We start from the raw sequence: 17,419 nt of genomic DNA, 5'->3' as shown, positions 1-17,419 counted from the left end.
GTCCCCACTGGGCTAGGTGCAGTACAAACAGAGAGACAGACCTGCCCCCCAAAAATTAACATCTAAATAGGTTATTGGCTCCTCATCGTTACACTGAGCCAAACCCAAACCCTGATTCTCGCCTTCATGTTGTACATGTGCACGGACTCGTCAGCAATGCTGTTGGGTTTCTTTTCCCCCTCCACCAGGACAAGTTTGGGGGCTGCACCTGCCTGGCTTGTCTTATTAAGACTGTAAACTCTTCAGTGCTGGGAATGTCTTATCTATGTTTGTAAAGTGCCGTGTAAATGAATGCACTATAAAAATGTTTTATTATAATAATCAGCAAGGAGCAAGTTTTCAAAGGCACTCTAAGTTATGCCTGTAATGTTTCCACGGGCACTGCAATTCCCGTACAATCCCTCACACTCGTTGGTTAGTAGTGCATCTGAGTTCCCCTCTGCACGTCCATATACACAGGTGTAGTACGTTCAGGTACCTGCCTTGGAAATGTTGGCTCTGTGAGGTGGCACTTCATGGAACTGGGTCAAATGTATCCATTTGTGTCTAACTGAACTTTCTGGACACCGCTGATACAGTTATGCAGTTCTGGGCTGCAATGCTGTATTCCCCCCACCCACCCCCAAAATTAAGAGCTAAAAATGTTACTAACTCTTCAACAATGGCAGTGGAAACTGAGGCATGAGCAGGCAGCGATTAGCCCAGGGAAGCTTCTAGCAAAGCAAGGAACAGAACTACTCTCCTAGTTCCCTGTCTTCCACTTTAGCTTCTCCCCCCCCTCCAGTGCACTCTCTTTATCAACAGATTGTGATGGTCTTAGAATAGTCTATGTAGAGTGACCATACATCCCATTTTGGCCAGGAGAGTCCCTTTTTTAAGCCCTGTTCTGGTCATCCTGACTCTTTAGGCAAAATTGGGCATTTGTCCCATTCGCTCTTGCCATCCGATCATCAGTTGGCAAGAGCAAACAGAACGAACGCAGTTTTGCCAAAAAAGTGGGGTGTGACCCTAGCAAGGCATGGCAGAACGTGTGTGGGGGAAGGGGGACGAGTGGCAACGCCCGCCCCACGTGGGTGGGCAGCAGAGGTGGGCCTCCGAGGAAGCGGGGGCTCAGGGCCCCAAGGGGGTGGGGGGCCTTGGGCCAGCCCCCTGCAGTGTCCCATTTTCCCTTTGGGAAAATATGGGCACCCTGAGCCGATGGTCTTACTCTGGTAAGAGAAGTTAATAAATAACAACTAGCTTCTTATATACCGCTTTTCACCAGCAGATCTCAAAGCACTTTACAAAGGAGGCCAGTATCATTCAGTTAAAGAACTGTCTGGTTACACAAGTCGTGCAACAGGTGAAAGCAACATGTTGCCCCCTGCAAATAACGGTTGTGACGGCTGTGTTCTAGGGCGTACTCCATCACCAGCCTCCAATGGGGCAGTGGATACTATGTCACATGGGGGATCTTGGCACCACAAGATGCAACTTCTTATCTCTGAATTTCCTTGCTTCTTTGAGTGCTGATATTTGGAAATTTGGGTCCAGGATTTTCGTTGAAGGTAATGTAGATAAATCATTGGACCCAGATTTGGAAATATGGGGCGGGGTGAGGGAGGAAGCTTCTTTAAACAGATGTTTGTATCTTATTGGTTTCGTTTCTTTAGTGGCAGTTTTGTATAAAAAACCTGCAATGTTAACTCTTCCCCTTGTAGCCTGTCTCTTCTTTTTAATATGGAGTCAATGAAGGGACGAACATTAATATCAGTCTTTTGTTGTGGGTTTTTTTTTAACAAAATCTACTCCAAAACCCAATTAACAGCATGACACTTCAATGCAGAGCAGTAATCTGAACTTTCAAAATTTCAGAGTATATTTTTGCTTGCCGAGAACACTGAATACGACAAACAATACATATTGCAGACGTCGGCTACGTCTACACTAGAAACTTCAAAGCGCTGGTGCGGGAGCACTCCTGCGGCAGCGCTTTGAAGCACGAGTGTGATCACGCGCGAGCACTGGGAGACAGCTCTCCCAGCGCACCTGGTAATCCACCTCCGCGAGGGGAAGAGCTCCGAGCACTGAGAATGCAGTTCCCAGTGCTCGGAGCCTGTCCACACTAGCGCTTTAAAGCGCTCAAACTTGCTGTGCTCAGGGGGCTGATTTTTCACACCCCTGAGCCAGCAAGTTAGAGCGCCATAAAACGTAAGTTTAGACAAGCCCTAAGAATCTCACACAAAATCCCGGTGAGTGTAAATGCATAGTCAATGTCGTTCGAGTTTCTGAAATTTTTAATGACATTTACAGAAAACGTGGAAATGGCAGATGTGCTAAATGACTCTTTTCACCAGAAGGGTTAGTAGCGATTGGACGTCGAACATAGTGAATGCCAGTGAAAATGAGGTCAGATCAGAGGCTAAAATAGGGAAAGAACAAGTTAAAAATTATTTAGACAAGTTAGATGTCTTTGAGTCACCAGGGCCTGATGAAATGCATCCTAGAATACTCAAGGAGCTGACTGAGGAGATATTTGAGCCATTAGCAATTATCTTTGAAAAGTCACGGAAGACGGGAGAGATTCCAGAAGACTGGAAAAAGGCAAATATAATAAATGACCTCTCAAGGTTCCTCCCAGACCTACGATTCTATGATTCTGTAGTTAAGATCATCTTAGATATTACCACAAGCTTCCCATGAATATAAAATCAGCTCCTTTTGACCACACAAAATGACAATAAAAATTATTTTGCCCTCAACTACAGGGGTTCAACTACTATGGTTTTAACTTTTATGGCACTCCGATGGGAGTTAACGCCATGCAATTAAGAGCAGAATTGTGCACTTGTAACCAGGGAGCTCAGTTCTCATTTAGGCACCTAAATGCAATGTACAGAAGATGTGGCCACTGTATTTAAGTGCATAAATGGGAGCGAAACATTTCCAAAAACGTGGCCATTAGAATGTAAAACTTAAAATGAAAACATCCACAGAAGTCACTGGGACTTTGTCCGGTTTTCATACTACACAATACAGAGACAGAAAAATAAGGCACAGGAAGCGAACATTTTTCAAAGACAACTAGACATTTTTCAAATGTAAGTAATTTAGATGTCTTTGAAACGAACAGAGCATTTTATAAATAAGTGATTGGTCCATTTTACCCTCAGGCTTCTGTGGAAGCTTACAGAGAACAAACATGTTCATTTGGCCACAGAACGGGAAAGTGGTGACAATCTAGCTAACAAATATTTTGTCCAAAATTTAGCAACTTTGCTCTTGAACTTCATGGAAACAAGCACGTACTTTTGAAATCCTGAGAATTTTACCATTTTTATGCATGTGTAAAAACAAGATTTAATCCAATTTAAACCAAATATTGTCATAACTTTATGACTCTCAGTGAATTGGAAAAGGGATCTAGAAAGAATTTGGCCAGGCTAAGTACAGCTGCATGAATCCTGTGTTTGCTTTGTATGTTGCTTCTGGTTGTTACTTAAGCACCTAGAGCCAGATTTTTAAAGGTCTTTAGATGCCTAAAGATGCAAAAATCCACGTAAGGCAATGAGGCACTTTTCAAAATCCCACAAGGTGCCTATCTGCCTCTTTAGGTGCCTAGATCTTTTAAAAACCGAGCACTCAGACACTGCAGGGATGGGTGCTATAGATAAGATAGTGTCTCAGACCTTCTGGTCACAAGTAAGAATCTAGCCCAGCTAGAAATTGACTGAAAATTGTGACTATGGGTATGTCTACACAGCATTTGGGAGCACGGCTCCCAGCCCAGGATGACAGACTCTGGCTTCTGAGCCCAAGCTACATCCCAAGCTGCAACCTGAAAGCACTGTCTATACAGTGATTTGTAGAGCACCGATGCAAGCCCCGCTTGCCCAAGTCAGTCCACCCGAACTGGAAGACTCACTCCAAAATCCGTGTGGCACTCTGTTCTCCAGGGACAAGTGTTCCTACCACATTGACTTGAATTGATAAGCCTTGCTGACAGAACTAGTCAAAGTTTTTCATATGAAAAAAAGGTTTTGACAAAAAGGCCTTTTTCCCCAAAAAAAACATTTGCTGGGGGGGGGGTGAAATTTTCCAGGTTTTTGACAAAAAGCCAGAAAAGTTTCAGTTTTCAGAAACAATTTTGTTTGCCTAGTTTTTCCAGTGGAAGAATGGAAACAGGATGAAGGGGAGGGAAAAAAAAGTTAAACAAAAAAAAAATGGTAGTAAGGGAGCAGGGGATAAATTGGAAACTTTACAGGGAAAAATTTGGAAAAAAAACAATTTTTTCTTAAACTTTCCATGAGACATACTTCCCCTTTCAGACCAGCTATATTTGCTGGTAATCTCCTGAGGTACGCCAAGGATTGAGAATTAACTAGCTGCTTTCTCATACCCAGAAGCAGAGCCGATGTGCGGGGTGGGGTGTCACATGCCCACCTCCCAGCCTTCTGCTGGGGTTTATAATTTTATTTCTGTTTTATACTAGGAGTGGGTTCAGAATTGTGCCCCTTCCCCCACCAACAGGTATGTGTTGCCTCTGCCCAGAAGTGATCCATCCGGGGGGCAGACCCGCTGGTGAGGGCTGTGTGGGGAAGTCTCCACTTTACTGCACGTGCTCTATGTCTCCAAGGTGTCCATTCTGCAGAGCAGTAGACAGCATCGTGCGTCACGTGTAAGTCGTCGTAGGTTCAAATCCCATCTACTGCGTCACACAGGAGACTGATATTAGTGCCACTATCCTGCAGCACAAAAACGCACCATCAAGTTTCACAATTGCAGGGCTCAAAACATGCCTGCCAAGGTCTGTCCTATAGAGGGCTAAAAGTGACTGAGCTTTAAACCAATCAAAATGAAAGTTCCTAAAGAAAATGCATGAGAAGATGACATTTTAAATCGAGGGTGATCAATTTAAACACACCTCACACTAGCCAGTGCAGCCTGCTGCCCCAGAAAGCCCTGACAGATGACATACGTGCAGTCCCAGGTTCTCAGCTAGCTCTCTGACACATTGGGATGAGTTCTCGTCACTGTCCTCAGAGATGCCATCATCTGACTTTCATTAGCTTTGCTGGAGTTGTGTGGCTAAATCCCTACGAATCATGCCGAAAATCAGCCCCCCGTGGGATGGGGTTTTTTTCAGGGCATCATTTCCCCAACAACTCCATTCATAACAATGGGGGCTGCGTGCTAAATCTCATGGAAAATGCTCCTCAAAAGACCCAGTCTCCACAAAGGCAAGAGATGGCTACGCAGCATCGTTCCTCAGCAGCTGAGAACACTTGCACCATTGGCTTCAGTTCCAGAAAGTCGCTTCCCAAGCAGCAGGTTAGTGATGTAACCTGGGCAGAGCACAGTATCTAAGACAGGAAGGAACAAAAATTGGAGAGGAAGGTGATTTACGCCTTGTGCTCTGTCTCTCCCCTTGTTCTGTATATGGAGGCCTAGTCACTGTTTAACCTGAGGTGAATTTAGTGGAGTCATCCCAGGGACAGAGCTGTCACATTGCCCGTCAGCAGAACTGCCAGTGTTTGGCCAAGAAAGAGTCGTAATTAGATTGAAACAAGCCTGGGAGCTCTCACTGTCCCACACAAGGAGAGAGGGGAGCTTTGAAGGAACGTGGCTCCCCGAAGCCAGGGAGCAGAGGGAGAGCTCCTCTCAGCTGTAAGGAGAGGAAGGGGGAGCTGAGCTCTGCCCCCGTCACTCCCACTCCCAGTGAAACTGGAATAGAAGCAAACTAGCTTCTCTCTCTCTCCCTCTCTGAATAGAGCAGGAGACTAAACCTCTGTCAGACCAAGTCCTGCTCACCCGGTCTTATTTTACAGTAGCTCACGTACAACTCACTAACAAAAAGTAGTGAATTTACACTTCCACACGAGGTTTTACCAAATGGTTGAGAGACAGCTTTATCATTACATTCCTGTGAAAGAAGAGAGACTAGCTCAAGAGCGGGGATGTAGGTGTGACAGCCACCCTCTTGGCTGATGCACGAGGGACCTCTAGAGCTAAAAAGCTTGAGCTGCTACAGCTTGAGTGGAAGTGCTCAGGCTCCACAGCTGGGGGCCATAACAATTCACATCCTCTGCAAACAGGCACAGGGGAGCTCTGTAATGCACACTTACCGGTAGGTTACACAGACACCTTTGTACCTAGGCTAGAGCAGTGGGAGAACCAGAACCAAGAGCGGTAAGTACTTCTATATTAATGCTCAAAGAAGACATCTTCTGAATTCAACAGACCAGATCCACAAATAAGGAACCCAGCTAGTGACAGCAGAGTGCTAAAGTCTCTACTCTTTCATCGTTTTGGCCAAGAATAAGAGAACCACCTCAAAGGAAAAATACATGGCTTTTCAGCCTGGCTGAGGGTATGTGGTAACATGCAACATCCTTGTTTTATGGATCCTAGTTGCCTTACAGCTTGGGATTCTCTACTGTCTATCTGGGTATTTATACAATAACCCATCACTATGGACCTCTATGGTATCTAAGCCCTAAACACAGGTTCTTCAAAGTCAGATCCACACACAGCTCTGGAACAGACTTTGAAACCAGAAGACAAAGAAAGATCATGAGTCAGCATGAGGCCCCAGAATTATACAAGAAAACCAAGCCAAACAGGAAATTTTTTCCATCAGAGTGCCGATAATATGCAGATCACACATCCCCACCTATCCTTCACCCCACACAACCACACCACTATCACCAAGACAGATGAGATCAGCTCATGGATGAAGAAGAGCTGGCTGAAGCTGAACCCAAGCAATGAAGAGGTGATGCTGGTGGGAAGAGGAAAGTCTTTTCAAGAACCTGCACCCACGGTGCAGGCCCGTTAGTGGCAGGTTCAAAACTGCAATTGGTTACTTCACTCTGTAGTCTAGAAGTACTCTTGGTTTCCTCACTGATGCTGAGCTCTCACATAGCAACAGCCACATGTAACATTTTCTACCATCTCTGGTCGGCTAGGAGACTCTGCCCCATCCTTGCATACAAAGACCAGACCTCAGTTATTCACACCTTCATCACCTCTCACGACAGCAATGTGATATACCAGGACATCTTCAGCACTTAGGAAACTCCAACTAGTATGAAATGCTGCAGTGCATCTCCTCAGCAACACAGGCTACCATGATCACATCACACCTGTCCGTTGCTCTCTATGCTGGCTTCCCAGAGAATTTCTAATCCAGGTCAATGTCTTGGTGCTTATCTTCAAAGCACTCCATGGCCTGGGCTCATGATACCTAAAAGATCATCGGAAGGTCTAGGACAAAGACCACTCTTGACACCTTCAGTCCTCTGGCGCACTGGAACTCTCAAAAATAAGGGTAAAGTTTGTCTGTACAGGAAACAGAACTTTCTTGGGGGGCTGGTCCCAGACTGTGGAATGAACTCCCCCAGGAACTACAGACTATCACAAACCTCACCACTTTCCATCCCAAGTGCAAGGTACATTTCTTTGACCTTGCTTTCTCTAATATAAATGCATAGCAACAGGTATATTTATCAAAAAAAAAATGTTAAATCCACCTCCCAAAACAAAACACTCTACTGCATATGCTTCTCCCTCTGGACAGAGGTTGAGAGAACAAACACCACATGACAAATGTGAAGTCGCACTGCTTAAAGCACTACTGGGCAGTGCTCCAACACTTTAGTGATGAGCACGGTATAAAAACCAGAACATACAGTCCTGGAAATATTTTCTATATTTTCAAAATCTGTCACTTGGGATTGCATGGTAGAAGGGAGTACCATAGAGTCAGTCCATTATAAAAAGACAAAGGTAAAAGCGGGAGGATGATTCAGTGGCTAGGTGGCTAGTTTAGGATTCAGGAGACCCACGTTCAATTCCTTGCACTTCCACAGACTTCCTGCATGGCCTTGGAGTAAGTCACTTAGCTTCTGTGTGCCTCAATTTGCCATCTCTAAAATGGGGATAGCACTTCCCTACCTCACAGGGGGGGTTGAGAGGATTGTGAGACACCCAGGTACTAAGCTGAGTGTCTCACAGACTATCAGTGCCTTAGATAGTTATCTGACCCAACTGTCACTTGGTTATGATGCTTGCAGCTCATCAGGATGTTCAAGGTTTTCTGGACAAGTTATTGCCACAGGGCAAAGCTAAAATGTTATTCCAGGCCATTCTGCCAACTACTGTGGAGATAGTGAGACCCCATCCAGAGAACTGTGAGGTTTGATAGGGATGAAGATGACATTTTCTTGGCTTCACTCACCATGTCTGCACTTATTGTATGTGCCAGTTGGGTGGAGAGTTTAGTCATTTATTGCAAACTCTTTACAACTTTGCTTCTCTCCCACGGAGTATTTATTCTTTATTCCGAGATCCAGGAGAATGAACTATAGGACCAGTCAGCAGGAGCATTCTGTCCTCAGAGGATGCTATACAATCATACCAGCCCAACAGGGTGTGGCAAAGCGTCAGGACGGCAGGCCCTTGACTACACATAAACCCCATGTGACACTTTCCTTAAAGACTGTGAGCTGCTCAGATAGGATAAGAACAAGAGTCATAGAAGTACCTAAGATAGACAGTGACACAGGCAACACACTTGAAGAGCCTTAAAATACCCTAAAAGAGAAACTGAGATTCCCCTCCCAATCTTTCAAACAACGTCATAGGTCAGCTTGGATTCTTCAGGGATGGCTCGGTGGCAACCAGTGATTTACCTCGGTCAACCTAAACACAGAAGTGTGCCCCCCTGCACTCTATCGCCTCTATAGCGTTCCACTCAAAGCCATCTTTCACCGCTAACATTGAGATTAAACCACTCGTCAGATTGGTAACGTGGGCAACAAAAGGAAGTGTAAAAAAATTGGTGCCGGGGAAGGAAGAGCCTGTTTTAGCAGGACTGTTTGTTAATTCCAGCTGTAGACCAGGAAGCAGCTGGGGTTTTTTAAAGCGGTGATAAAGAGGTTGTATTTGCCTGGATGAGAAGCTGAATGCCTGTGGCCTTCACTCTTGAACGTCAATCATCATCTAAAAATCTCTAGCAGACTCTTATTTCGTTTCCTACAACTCCATCATTCTTGTGTTATACAAACCCTGTATATGAAGCAGGCATGACACCAGCTTTGCCTCCCTTAAGTGGGAAATACATCCCCATGCCGAGAGCCAGGGTAAAGCCCACATTGAGGGCATTCTGCATAGAAGTGAATTACACCCTTATTGAGTAGAATGGGTCCAGCGAATTCAGCCCTGTTTCTATTTGCAGATTATCCACAAAGAGACTGTGATTTTTACAGAGGTTTTCAGTATCCAACATCAGGTGTGCGTGAACAAATTCCAGCCACTGGTGATTCAACAAGCAACAAGTGGGTGAGCCAGAAAACCAGCCATTTGCCAAAAGCTTGCACAAAGATATGTTTGCATGAACAAATAGCTAATAAAAAGGGAACAAATTTAGATGAAGCAAACAGCTGCTCAGAATTCAACCCAGTGCTCCTAACCATGTTTGACAGTATTTGCCTGGGACTGCAGCCACCAGCAGAAGAGAAATGGAAAGGAGGTTTATGGGCAATATATCCAGGGGAATGGTGGGAGAAGAGAATTATGTGACTTCATAGCATGATCAGAGGAGCAGAGCAGAAGGGAACCAAGCAGCAGGAAAAGGGGAGAAGAGGACTAGGCAACACTGTTCAGAGGGAAGGAGGAGATGGGCAGAGAAGAATGAGCAGGGGACTAGAGAGGGGAGAGGGAGATGAACTGAAGAGTGAAAGTAGGGAAGGTGATTGATTTTACACAGAAAGCTTTTATCACATTAAAGACAGCTAGAGATACACAGCTAGAAGCAATTGCTGTAGGCACCACAAGGGTGATGCAACTGTAAATGGGAGAGGAGGTTTGGTCCATGACAGTCCCTCCATCAAGACGCGGTAAGTGCTGTACTCAGCTTCGAGATCCCCCTGCCTCGGTACTATACAAGACAGTTAACTCTGTTACTCTACAGCGTGATGCAATGTAACACCCATGAATATCCAGTGAGGAATGCAAATAAACATCCCACTGACCAAAATGAAAGGCAGCATTGTCTTTGAAAATGAGCAATACCTAAGTACCTTTAAAAATCTGGGTCTAGGTGACTTGGTCAGGGACACAAAGTACTTACTGAAGCCAAGCACTGAACCCTGATCACTTGGCTCCTAGTCTATAAGACTGAACCACAAGACCATCCTTCCTTTGAAGGGCTTTGAGTTCCTCAAATGAAAGACACTACCGAAGCATTATTATTAATACCAGAGTATCGTTCACAAGCACGTTCTTGAATACCACACACAAGACTCTAGCAGAGGTGCAGCAGTATTACCAAATGCAACAACTACACAAAATATGGATTTATTACATTAAAAATGATGCGCACAGAACAGTCAGAATATGGTCAGTAAAGACTATCGATTTCATTCCTTTCACCTGTGAGAAACACTTTCATAATGTACTTCCACTTGGGGCTCTCAAGAGTTACATACGTTTTTCACATCTCGAAAGACAGATAATAATCACCCTCCTGGAAGAACCATCCCATCCCTTTTCTAGACTGCTACGGCAGCTTCTTTAGACTACACTTTGAATCAAAGATCACTTTTTCCTTTCATGCACAGAAATCTCAGATCTTAAAAAAAAAGATACATGTGTATCTGTTCCTGTTGTGCTTGTAAACGGGCTATAAGGTAATAGCTACACAGTCACATGTCCTGTACCGGGATCTCCACTTCATTTACTCAGAACTGATGGGATCTGTGAATTATGGGTTAGATCTTTGGCCCCGATGGCACCAAAAAAGCTGGAAAGTTGCCCTGATAGAGCAGCTCGGGATTCCCATGCGTTGGGGAATTTGTGGCCAGTGTCAAGAGGAAGAAACTATGGCTTGAAGGCTCTGACTTCACTGGAAATGCTACACCTGTGCCACGGTAGCGCTTCAGTGGAGACACTGACTACAGGGACGGGAGGGGTTCTCCTGTCCCTGTACTTTATCCAACTTCCCAAGAGGCAGTAGCTAAGTCAATGGAAGAGTTCTTCCACTGCCCTAGCACTCTCTACACCAGCGGTTAGGTTGGCTTAACGACGTCACTCAGGGGGTGGATATTTCATATCCCTGAGCGCTGTAGCTGGGTTTACCTAACCTTTTATTGATCACCTGGCCTTAGTCATCTTTGCCCCATCTCAGGTCCTGCCCCATACATAGCTCAGCCAGACTTCTGTCATCTTCCAACAGTTTCAAAGGAGCTTTCTTTACAAATTCAATTAAACCACACAATCACAGGTTCTGTATGCACTGAGTATCTTAAAATCATGCTTTGACGATAGAAGAGGGGTCTACAGAAAGTGTCAGGCTATTTCTAGAAAACAGATCAGGACTTCATTTTCCTCACTGAAAGTGGTGACCTGCCTGCAGGGCATGTCACTTGGTAAATGTCGAGATGTTCTTGTTCTGTCCTGTGCTTCTTACTATGGCAAAGCTATCGATACAGCTACTGTAATAGCCAGCAGACAATTCAGTGTGTTGTTTTGGAGTTTCTTTCTGCTTCGTGACTTCTTATTTTTTAAAGGGTAAAAGCTGTGGGCTGGAGCTGTAGAAGCTATGGCCCTGATTCAGCAAATCACTCAAGCAAGTGTGTAATCCCAACCTTATCCATCAAAGCACATGCTTAACGTTAAACGCAGGATTAATCCAATTGGCTTAAAGTTAAGCATGTGCTTAAGTGCTTTGCTGAATCAGGGCTCAAATTGTCAAAGTAAATCACTAAAAACTGGAAGCTTCTACATCAAGCTAACAAAATAAAGGGCTTTTTTTCTACATAGGCACGTACACACGGCCACGTTCACTCCTTCATCCCAGAGTGCTAGGTAAGGTCACGGTGCAGTGATCAAGCTACACAGTGAAGTGGTAGGTTTCAGAGTAACAGCCGTGTTAGTCTGTATTCACAAAAAGAAAAGGAGTACTTGTGGCACCTTAGAAACTAACCAATTTATTTGAGCATAAGCTTTCGTGAGCTACAGCTCACTTCATCGGATGCATACTGTGGAAACTGCAGAAGACATTATATACACAGAGATCATGAAATAATACCTCCTCCCACCCCACTCTCCTGCTGCTAATAGCTTATCTAAAGTGATCACTCTCCTTACAATGTGTATGATAATCAAGTTGGGCCATTTCCAGCACAAATCCAGGTTTTCTCACCCTCCGCCCTCCGCCCTCCGACACACAAACTCACTCTCCTGCTAGTAATAGCCCATCCAAAGTGACCACTCTCTTTACAATGTGTATGATAATCAAGGTGGGCCATTTGTGCTGGACACAGGAGGGGAAAAGCAGCAAGTGATGGGGGGAGGGGGAAAGAGTAGTGACTGGGGGGTGGGGCCTCAGGAGGAAGGGGTGGGGCAGGGGCGGGGCCTCAGAGGAAGGGGCGGGGCAGGGGAGGTTCCATTTTTTATATATTACAATGTTTCTGTTTTTTATATATTACAAAGTTGGCGATTCTAGTGAACACGCTTGTCCATCTAGAAGGGATGGTTATTGTGTCTTCAGTTCTCCCTTTCCTTTCCCACCCTGCCTGCTGGTGTGCATTGCCTATCACTCAAGGTCAGAACCTGGGATCTCTTTTCTGGGCCAGTGCAACCACCGTGTAAAATGGACACTCGTACCCTTGCAAATCCTATAGGGACTTAACGGAAAAGAAGGGCAGCCTCTTCTTTAGCTTACTAGCCAGGGAGCTTTTACACACTTCTATACATTTTAAATTGGGGACTGATGGTATCAAGTTATACACAAATCACCTTATACACAGGAAGACATGGTATTAGTTTTTGGAAAGGGCCAATCCATATTGGGAGTAGGCGGGACAGAGAACTATCTTCTCTTATTCCTAAAAGAGGGGCCCAAGCTCTAGATGAGATCAACTACATACAGGCAGATGGGAAAACTCACCCCTGTAAATGAGTATATTCAGAAGGATCTCCATTTCTAATGCTACATTTCATGCAATGTAAACTTTTTGTAAAATGCGTATTTTAGCAAAATAAATTGCTATGAGTTAATGATAGCGTACAGCGCCGCTAGAATAAATAAAACCTATTACTTCTTTAGCTACCTTTTTAGAATGAATAGACAAAAGAAAAGTATCTAGTACTCTGCAGACTGATAGGACTGTCATATGCACACGCCCGTTTTCCATAGCTTCACGCTCATGTACTGTACCAGTTGGAGTAAAGACACTTCCTAGAAAATACTGTGTTTCTGCCTTTTTGTAAGATCAGCTATTATGTCACTCATTGATCTTCATCACTATATTTCACAGACATTATATCTTTATTTCATCTTCCCATTACTTCACACTGGAAATACACTCTGTTCTCTAGTGGATGAAATTCATCCCTGTCGTGTGGGCCAGCAAGAGGCCGAGGCACTATGCTTTACTTGGAGGGCTGAGAGTGAAATCCTGGATTCACTGAAGTCAATTTAGAATACCAATCTATTTGGTATCTCCATACTTCATATGTTTAATGTCTGGAGTCTCTGAATTACAGCTGTATAAACCAGTGCAAACTACAAAATACTCCCACCCACGATTTTCCAAAGTGGCTCGTGATTATGTTTGCGCCAAGATTTGAAGTCCCCCATCTTGAGGCACCCAAACTGCCGCTGATGTTTCAGAGCACCCCTCCTTTAAGATGTCTTACGTAAAATCACATTTCAGGTTGCAAATATCATGACTCTGGCTTAAAGATCACAAGCTTTTATTTAAAAATAGGGTTGTTTTTATTTGCTTTCTAGTTTTTGAGTATTTAGGTGAACTCGAGTCACGTTTTCAAGCTTTTCTCTGCAATCATGAGGACCAGAAGCTTATCTGGGTTTGTGGCTTTCATTTTAAAAAACATTTCTCGCCTAAGCACCTGCTTCTAGTTCCTGGGGCGCTAAGAAAAACACCATATATCAAAAGGCTTGCAATGAAATCATGAGAGTTGGCAACACTAAACCTTGGCCTCCAAGCACGCTTTCTGAAATCTGTAAAGTGCAATTTGTAGGGTATTTAAGCCCCTGCTCTTGCACTGAGTGCAAGGCAGGAAACCCCCCCTGCACCCAGCCAAGGCCCCACCGACTTCAGCACCCTACCTATGCAGAATAGCAGAACCTAACTCAACCATGCATTTTGATACAGAATGTGCATACAAAAAGGCTATACTGCAGCAGATCTAAAACCTCTGTTTTGCTGCCAAAGCAAACCTGAGGCAAAGTGCTTAAGTCTTTACCCCCCTATTCATATTTAGCAAATCTCTCCATTGTCCTCCACTGGAGTTTTTTGCCATACTGCAGGAGTAGGCCCACCTTGATCTGATTTCACTGGTCAGTGGATGGAACCGTCACATTACTTTCACATGCTTTTATTCCTCTTTGGTGTGTCTTCCTAGCTACTCTTCAAAAAGTCCTGGCTCGGTTGTGTGACACATCAAATGACCAATCTACTCTATTGCTCAATGTACCTAGCACTCTGCTGGTACTCTACAAAAGATCTCACGCGGTGGGTTTATTCAGTTTGTTTGTTTCCCAGCTGCAGGCAACTTAAGAATTGTTTACTATGTTTCACTGTCTGGCTAGTCTCTCTCATATCAAGTATAAAGCCTGTGAGCACGTGTCTAGTATTGGCACTTTGTTGGTTGATCCTCGGTTTATTCTTGCCATTAAGGTGGCTGGCTGTGTTGTGCCTTGTAGAAGTGGTTGTCTTCTTTGATTCCACTGAGAGTTGAAATAGCCACAGAAAACAGATTGTTCTTTATTTTTTTTCCACTTACATTTTTCCGTTCACAAATGCATTGGCCACTTCAAGGTTTTAGTCACTGCATTTTAAGTATCGTGTGTGGCCATTTGAGCTTTTGCAAAATGCAAAATAATTATTAAACCATACAATTCTAATGTCAGGTTTCATAGGAGCAGCCGTGTTAGTCTGTATCCGCAAAAAGAAAAGGAGGACTTGTGGCACCTTAGAGACCAACACGTTTATTTGAGCATAAGCTTTCGTGAGCTAAAGCTCACTTCATCAGATATATGTGTAACTTTTGCACAGATAGAAAAAAGTGAATCACTTTTCATTAGGTTAACTTCCGTTGTTTAAAAAAATAAATGATTCTAGAGAGCACTGGGACATTTATACTTTCACAGAAACCTTCTAAAGCTTTCCTGGCTGCCAAAACCCCACTGTTCTTAATTAAAAATGTCAAAAGCAAAAATGTTTAATTTCTACAAGGAGCACTTGCTTTAAGTTTTGCTCCTCCAGCTTAAAAAAAAAAAAAAAAGCCTTCACCAGAGAAGTTTTATATTGAAGTAGCATGAAGAAAAATCACTCTGTAATTCATTATTTTTTTCTGGAAAAATCTAACCTTATACAATTAAGTTTTGTAAGGAAAATGAAGATTCTACCTGTCTTATGTTAAAACAGGGACTGGAGAGGAGTGATATATATTTAAACCTTCCCAAAACAACGTGAAATGCTAAAACTATTCTTTCAGAGCTTCACTCTCTGGACTGGGATTAGAGAGGTTTGTGGTACAATAACGACTTTCTTAGTCAAGCAAAATTCCCGCAGACTTCAGTGGGAGTTTTGCCCAAGTAATGACTGCAGGATTGAAGCGTTCAACACAGACAGGGCACACAGACTGTACAATCAACTCTCCTTGCCTTCTTCTGAGCTCTGTCATTTTACCTGTGCTGCTGTGATTGCCTACTTAGCTGGCCTCCACAGTGAATTTGTTGTAGCAAATCAGGAACTAAATCCAGGATCTCTCAGTCCCTCATTTCAAAAAGCAAAACCAAACCCGCTTAGTTTACCTTGCTAATAAGTCAAGTATTCAGAGAAGAGAACAAATCACCTCGGTGCTACAGGCAGGTAAATTCTACAAGAATGACTTCCCTCTTCCAGAATATCGGACTGGATATGAAAGAGTGGCTCCAGACACCGCTGGGAAACTAGAAACCCACTACACCTTACTGGTCCGTAAATATGAGGGATGGCTCTGCAGCAGCTCCAGGCATCACAAATCTCCGACAGCTTCAGAAATCCCATGGTCTAACTCACCGGAAAGGACAACGCTAACTGCACGGCAGCCTTATTTTTGGTGGGGGGAAAGACGGAGGGGGGGGGAGACTTTTAAAATCCCATCTGACTTTTAAAAGTGTGTGTGGAGGGGGGTATCTTTTAGGCGAGCGGCATCACATGCCGTCTACCCAGGAGAGGCGGCTGTTGAGATCCTCCTGAGTACGGAAACGGGGGTGACACCGTTTGTGGGTGAGGAGCCCCGCGGCACAGCCTCGCAGGGTTGCCGGGCTCCCTCCACGCCTGCCACGGCCCGGCTCACACACGAGATCAAAGCAAAGCCCCACCGCGCCGACACAACCTCGCGGAGGGACCCAGCCAGCCCCGGGCTGCCCTGCAAGCAACCCCCGGCGCCCCCCTCGCATCCCTCCCCTCGAAAATCACGCTCCGAGGCAGCTTGTCCCACACACCCCCCCCTCCATTTGCAAGCGCCGGCCAAACTAGCCCCCTGGTTTCCTTTGCAACCCCCCCAGGCTGGGAGAGAGGCACTTGCCAAAACCCACGGCTGCTCCTGCTTCTTTGCAACGCCGCCCCCCCCCCCGGGAGGAAAATCCGCCCCCCACGCCGGGGGCGAGCGGGGAGGGGGCGAGGCGGGGGTCTTACTTCTCTGGCTGGAGTAGCCCGGGTAATAGCCATAGTAGCCCGTGATCCGTAAGATCCTGTCCTCGATGGTGGCCACCCCGTTGGGCGCTGCCTTGACATCCATGGGGAGCGGCTGGGGGGCAGCTGCGGAGGCTGCTGCGGCTGCCGCAGCTCCTGGTGCAGCCGGGGCTTCTGGCTCCGCCGCCTGGCGCAGGACGGGCTCCCCCCCGCACCGCGGCGGCAGCCGCCGAGCCAGCCTCCCCCGCCGCTGCCAAGCGTCCTGCGGCTCCGCTTCGGCCACGGCGGGCCCGGGCGCGGGGAGAGGCTCGCTCGCCGCTGAGCCACGGCTCGTCCCGAGGCTGGGGGGCTCGAGCAGCGGGGGGGGCAGGGAGTGGGGGGAGGAACACGGGGGGCGGGGGGGGGCAGGGGCGCAGGGAGTGGGGGGAGAAGTGTGGTGGGATGGGACAGCAGGGAGGTTGGGGCAGGAACACATTGGGGGTGAGAGGGTGGGGGGGCAGGGGGCAGGAATACATTGGGGGTCAGAGGGTGGGGGGCAGGGGGGCTGAAACACCAGGGGGGCAGGGAGTGGCGGGAGGAAAGCGGTGGGATGGGGCAGCAGGAAGGTTGGGGGCAGGAACACATTGGGGGTCAGAGGCTGGGGAGGCAGGAACATGTTGAGGATGAGAGGTTGGGGTCTGGAACACTTTGGAGGTGAGGAGGCTTGGACAGCGGGGAGACTGGTGGTC

General features: G+C 45.9%; 1 protein-coding gene across 1 annotated transcript in view; it reads right to left on the bottom strand.

Moving 5' to 3' along the window:
* The window catches only part of SLC35F4 (solute carrier family 35 member F4), a 184,379-nt gene extending 167,529 nt beyond the window's left edge, over positions 1-16,850 (bottom strand). The window contains exon 1 of the mRNA XM_084630685.1: positions 16,695-16,850. Within this exon, the coding sequence (XP_084486811.1) occupies positions 16,695-16,797 (103 nt within the window). The 5' untranslated portion in view covers positions 16,798-16,850. The remainder of the gene's footprint in view (positions 1-16,694) is intronic.
* Between the last annotated feature and the right edge of the window lie 569 nt (positions 16,851-17,419).

The sequence above is a fragment of the Lepidochelys olivacea genome (genome assembly GCF_965140295.1).
Source record: "Lepidochelys olivacea isolate rLepOli2 genome assembly, chromosome: 6".
Lineage (NCBI taxonomy): Eukaryota > Metazoa > Chordata > Testudines > Cheloniidae > Lepidochelys > Lepidochelys olivacea.
The sequence above is the reverse complement of the archived record's forward strand: the minus strand, read 5'-3'. Positions and strand labels throughout refer to the sequence as shown.